This window comes from Necator americanus, chromosome III, assembly GCF_031761385.1.
Source record: "Necator americanus strain Aroian chromosome III, whole genome shotgun sequence".
Classification (NCBI taxonomy): Eukaryota; Metazoa; Nematoda; class Chromadorea; order Rhabditida; family Ancylostomatidae; genus Necator; species Necator americanus.
This window is the reverse complement of record NC_087373.1, coordinates 36,465,830-36,472,311: the sequence shown is the minus strand read 5'-3', so window position 1 is coordinate 36,472,311 and position 6,482 is coordinate 36,465,830. Positions and strand designations below refer to the sequence as shown.

The window sequence follows — 6,482 nt, the reverse complement described above, 5'->3', positions numbered from 1 at the left end:
TAGAAAAATAGATATAGGTAGAAAAATATGGATACATAGAAAACGGATATGGAAAGAAAAAGAAAAATAGATGGAAAAATAAAAAATAAAATAGAATGAATCATATTGATAAACATATCTAATGGTTGTCGTGAAGTACGGCAACCAACGCTCGTCGGGCGAATCATCCATCCATCCATCTATCCATCCATCCATCCATCGGATCGTCACTCACTTCAGCTGACATCATTTTTCTATGGTCAACGATATATGTGTGTCTATTTTCGTCGCCATCCTCGTCGCATTCGTCGCCGTTTCCGTCCGCTGACGCCTTCACCACGGTTTCAGAATTTCACAGAATGCGTCCACCTCGACGTATCCTTCCAAATCTTCCGGACGTGTTTCTTCGACGTATGTTCCAATGCTTAACCTATCGTGAACTATGCAAAGCGGAATGTGTATGCAGACGATGGCAGAACATTGTCCTGATGTTGATGCGACGAAATATTCATGAGATTACGATAGAACAGGTGCGTAGCTGTGCGATTCTGACGGTAATTTGCAAAAAAAAAATCGCGGTTTATTTTTATTTTTTCCACATTATAAGTTTTTATTTTTGATTTATACGTTTTTTCCGCCCAGTTCAGTTCGGCGCATCCACAATATCCGCCGAGCAACTTGTACCGCTTCGTCGTTTAACGGTGACATGTCCCGCCAACGCTTTCGACTTTCAAGCCGGTATCATACGAAGGTTAGTTCGTTTACATTGTTACTGGCGCCAATGATGAATGGAAGAAATCAAACACTACAGCGACTCCCCTAATCCAGGTAAACTTATCCACAAGTGGTTTTTTATTTGGGTTTTCTGATGAGGTATTGTGATCGAACAGGGTGGGTTTTATTTAAGCACGACGCACTTGTGGATACATATCGGTTAAGGATTTTTTCGGTTGAAACCCGATTCTTCTTTGTACATATACAATATGTAGTGATGTTCTTCTCGGAGCTGCGCTTAGCAAACCTTACGTAAATACCTAACCCCATTGAAGAGGTGAGGAGGGAATCGGATTGGAATTCTATGAAGATACCACCCAGATTTTTTTTAACTACTGAGTCTTTTTCTTTCAGTCTTTTTTTTTTTAGAAAAAAACGAAATTGTAGAAGCATATCAAGACTACTGAAAATCATTTTTTTTCAGAAAAATTTTTTGAGATGATTTTTTTTTGGGAAAAATGGACTTGCAGAAGCGCATCAAAACCTTTAATATGGTTATTTGGAAAATCGGACTTGTTTTTGGAGAACGGAACTAAAGATATCGAAACATTTAACAATGCATTTATCGTTTATAATAGAGGCCAATCAATAATATGTAATGAAGAATTAGGGCAGAATATCTAACATATTCATGCATTTTATATTCGGGATTTCTTTCTGGAAAATTCTCGCCTTTTTTTATAACTATCAATCTATTACTTTCATTTTCTTTCCTTTCCCTTTTTCTAACTGATTTTCTTCAAAAAATGTCCACATTTTTTGGATTAACGCTAATCTCATTAGCTAATTTTTTTCCGCAACATCATTAACGTTTACCTACTGTTCATGTCTTCAGGCAAAAAAATAATTCCTAATTATAATATAATACATATAATATATAATAATAATAATCATTTTTGACTATTATTACTTCAACTGTAAGATTCTGAACTGTAAAATGTAGAATAAGTAAATTTTATCACTAGTATAACTGCAATGAGCTTGCTATACAGTTTTAATAGTAATTTTATTACTGTATGGGGAGCGGGTGTAACGCAGTCGGTAAGAGGTTCCACAGTGACTGCACGATCGATCGATGGTTCGAGACCTCCCTCTTGCCAGCCAAGCCTTTTATCCCTCCGGGGTCGATAAGTTGGTACCATTCTTGTCTGGGTGGATGAAAAGACTGACTTGATACGTCGACTCGCACTCACAAGTCATTGTATAGGTCAGCACGCATTCCTAAACCTCAGCGATTCGGTCAAACTGCAAGTCAAACGCGTGGGCGGGTCCCAAGCGGATTGATATGCCAGGGACTTAATCCTTGATACGTTTTATTACTGTAATGTGAAATTTACTTGATCGTACAGTTAAGAACTGTTTCTAACGAAGAAAAAAATTAAGGTCTCGACTGACTTTGGTGCGACTTACGACCGATATTCAATTCCTTTCTAATTTACAGTATGTGAGTGAGATTTTTTAATTTTTTCTGTTTTTTTCCGCCTCCGCCTCTGTTAGCTAAGGTGGACGAGTTTCGTTGTTCAGCGAACGCAACAAAACGCAACATTATTTGACAGGTTTATGTAAACAAAGACGAAAGACGTAAATACTTTTCGAATGTCGAAGAACTTTGGCTGCTTGTGATTTCGTGCACCGACGATATCACGGAACGTTTCTTACATATAGAGGAAATGCTATTCAGTGTGAGTTATCGATTACTAGCAAAAAAAATCGATATTTCATTTCACTCACGCCTTCGAAGGAGTCACGAAAAACTGCGCTTTGATTAAGGAAATCACCAAGTTGACGATTCAAGTACACGTGACAACCAATCACTGCAAAAACGTCGCAACCGTAGTGCGTGCGTTTTCGTTGCGTCATCCGAAAGCGTCCATACATCTGGAATTGCATGCTGACGGTAGCTCTATGGTGGGACCCACGATTTTTCGTTATTTCACTGGGTTCAATTACGAACCGCTTTTTTTAAGTCCACACTGAACGCCTTGACCAACTCCTTTTCTTTCGAGAAAAAAAATCCAGATCTTTTGCCAAAAAAAGATTGCAATACGTCCCAAAATTCTGAGAACAATCTCTGGTTAATAATCCTATGCATTAGTTTCGTGTCTTTTCCTTTGAAAAAAAGAGGAATTGGGGAGTTTCCTGTAAAATTTGAGAAAAAAAACCTGAGATTATGGTACATATTTGAGACGAAGTGAAGGAACTTGCTCATGTTGGAGTGGAAAGAAAAAATTGGAGCGAAAACGGAAACAGTGAAAAATTAGCGGAAAATGTTAGTAAAATTACATGAGTAAATTTTATCGTCAAAATCAGGATCACTTCCAGATTATTACACAACTACATGAGCTGGAAGCGCTTTCCATCGATCGGATCAAAGTGATTTGTACGGATTTCGATCTGCCAACTCTACGTTTGGATCAGCTGTATGAAGTGATGCGAAAACGAGAGTTATTGGCGAAAAATATTGCTTTGAGGTGAGTTTATCCGTCGAGCGGCGCGAAAACTGATCCCCGTTGTGGCGCGATAAGTTGAGAAACTCTTCCACTCTCGTCCATAATTATGGCTCTACCTAACTCTTTACTACTGTGTCCTTTAAAATGAGAAAGGAAAGCCTGAAAAAGCGTTAAAAACTAGTTCGAAAACTTTTCAATGTTTTTTAAAATGTATTATTGCTGATATGAGCTGAATACCCTTTGACATTGGCTGCGTTTTGTCATAAAATCTCCTCCCGAGGACCAGTTCTCGCATATATCTCACTTCTTTTTTTAGGGACTGGACATTGTTCATCAGTGGTTGCACGCCTATCACCGCCAATCCTATCGATACATTGAGGATCAGCAGTTGTACAATTGATTCTGTTGACGACCTTATAAAAAGCATCCAACTTACAGTACAACAGGTTTAACTAAGCATCAGCTTGTGGTTTTCGAGTTTCCAAGCCAATTATTGCTTGTTCAACGTTTTTTTTTTCTCCAGCAATTACCATCAGATGGAAAGAAAAAAGTGAAGAGAAGCAAGACTGTTGCCGCTGTTGAAGTCGAGAAAAAAGATACGACAAGGAAAATTGTGAGTGTTGAATTTATGCCGAGTTGAAACTTCTAGAATACCTTGGAAAACCTGATAATTGTTTTGTTGCTCTGTTAGTTTTTGAGCAAAATTCTGGGGAATCATTTCGTCCCCATCAATTGTTTCAAAACAAAGTGAAACGGTCATCTAGTACATGATATAGTCTACAGTTTCCTACTTCCATTACGTCCTCGATTATGGCGCGTTTGACTCACTGGTAAGAGGTTTCCGCATAGCCCTTGCAAGTCGATGGTTCAACACCCTCTCAAGGCCAACCAAGCCTTCAATTCCTCCATGGTCGATCAATTTGTATTAGGGAATGAGGGCACTGATCTGATATGTCGATCGACCACTCATACATTTCATAAATTTTTACCATCCTGGAGAGAAATCGAAGGAAGTTCAGCGCCAAACGAGATCGATCAATATCAAACATCCTTTCCCTTCTACCTGTTGTGTTACTTGTGAGAGATTCATAAGCATAATTTTTCGCAATGTTTCAAGGTTTCTCGACATCCAGAGGAAACAAAAAAATCAATATTGAACGAAAATTGTTGGTTTATGTAATAATTTTTCTGCTATTTTTCTGGATTTCCAAAGCTACGGAAAAATGCCTAGATGAATCAAACATTCGTTATTAAAACGGATAGTTATGCACCTAGAACCAGAAGAACCTATCAGGATTTACTTGTTTCACTCTGAAATATGGAATACTTCAAAACGGTTTCTCTCACATATTTTTTTCTTTCGTAGAAATACAACGTCACGCTCCGTGCGAGAACTGTTCCCCAGAAACTTGGATTTTAAGTGTATGGCGCCGTCACAGAACTTTATAGAACTTCACAGAACCAGCAACACCAACGATGGCTGTGACTTGGCGCTGAACGCTGCGCGCAGTAGCGGGACGAGTTGGCAATCGGCCAACGACATCGAAACAAAAATGATGAAGCGAACGATTACGAATAGAACGAAATTTCTATCTTGTATTATGATATTTCTCTGCAAGCATAATGTGAGACCGACTGGAGATTAGGGAATTTCAATCTAAGAAATGAAATGACTTCAGAATTCACGGACAAATCGATAGAAAATTCTTTTCTATCTTATTTTCTGTTCTTTCTTTTTTCTAATATTTGAGAATGGGAAATGCGGCACTGTATTTTGGTGAACAGAAAGAGACTCATGAGAGGGAACGTGAATCACCCACCGAAAATTCTATCCTCACTCTATACACACTCCATTCAGTTATCCATTTTGGGCCCGTTTATAGTAGTGGCCTAATATCCATTTATCTGTGTACGTAAAAAATTCCCATATATACCGTTCAAATACTTAATTGTGATGAAAAATGTTTTTTTTCTTCGCTCAGTAAAAAGTACTACTGTTAAGGTAAGAAAAGTGGTTAAAAGACGAAAGAAACCGTTCATCAAAAAATTGGAAATAGCCGGTCAATGCACACTACGCGGTCTACAATTTCTTCAGGTGATCAGCTTCTAACAATTTCGGGAAAAAATGTCCATTACAGTTTATTTTCCAGAACAAAGCCCACATCGAATTGCAGAAACGTCTGAACATAGCTGTTCCAGAATTAGAAGTTGACTGTGAGGATATCTACTATTGCTGGTGAAATTACAAGGGTACAAGGGTCCCATCTAGCTTTATTAGGATTTTGACGTTCTGTCAAGATCCTAAAAATATCAAAGCTTTTAGGAAACTAAAAAAAAATGAATGGAAATTCACAGAAAAACCATTCAGTTCCACTTTGATTTTGGGTTTTTTTACACGAGTATAGAAATGGGTAGTACGTCTTTACGCTAAAATTTCAAGCATTCTAGGGAATTTCAGATATTTCATATGTTTTTAAATTTTAGATTTTTTTTTTAGATTTCACAACGAATCCACAAAGATTTTCATAGAATTGCACTTTTTTGCCCAATTCGTTTTAGTTGCCAGATGTACTGTGAAGTACTGTGCCACCGCGAGAACAGGTCCTACGCCATTGCAATCTAAAAATACAGTAGTGTGCGGGGCCAGTTCTCGCCTTCCTCAATTCCCTTTCTTGTAGTTTTACTTATCGCTGTAATAGATGAATTTCTTACTGATTCACGGGTTCACTCGAATATTTTCATGTGATTCTTGCTTGTTCGCTTACTACACCAGCGTCTGGAGATATTTCTCAAATATTTGGGAATAAATATTGATTGAAATTATCTGTGAGTTGGATGAGGTGTGGGAAAATGGGGGAAAAGGTCTGGAAATACGATTTTCACAAGTCTATCGTTGAAGGAACTGAGCAAGTAATTACAGTAGGTGGTTTACAATACAGTAGTGTCCTTACTTTTATATCATTTAACTACAGTAGGCGGCCTAAAATACAGTATTGTCCCCATTTAGCTATCAGGTAACTACAGTAAGTGGTGTGCAGTACAGTATTTTTCTCATTTAGCTATCAGGTAACTACAGTAGGTGGCTTGAGATACAGTATTCTTCTTATTTAGCAATTCTTTATTCTGTACAATATCGTAGAAAGCTAGAATAGAATCTGAATATCACACTTGAAGCTGTCTAACCATTTCTACGCACAAACGAGACCAATAGAGTTCTGGTCGATGGATCGATCAAATACAAACAATGCACCGGGTTTTACATGAATAGGTACATAGAAC

At 37.9% G+C, this 6,482-nt stretch overlaps 1 protein-coding gene across 1 annotated transcript; it reads left to right on the top strand.

The window, feature by feature from the left end:
* Positions 1-338: 338 nt before the first annotated feature.
* On the top strand, positions 339-5,443 carry RB195_012095 (uncharacterized protein; the record flags this gene model as incomplete). The annotated part of the gene is made up of 10 exons (XM_064193792.1): positions 339-509; positions 627-730; positions 2,137-2,197; positions 2,310-2,435; positions 2,524-2,661; positions 3,076-3,224; positions 3,520-3,649; positions 3,727-3,816; positions 5,206-5,298; positions 5,354-5,443. The coding sequence occupies 10 exons, from the start codon at positions 339-341 to the stop codon at positions 5,441-5,443; spliced, it is 1,152 nt and encodes a 383-aa protein (XP_064051375.1).
* Between the last annotated feature and the right edge of the window lie 1,039 nt (positions 5,444-6,482).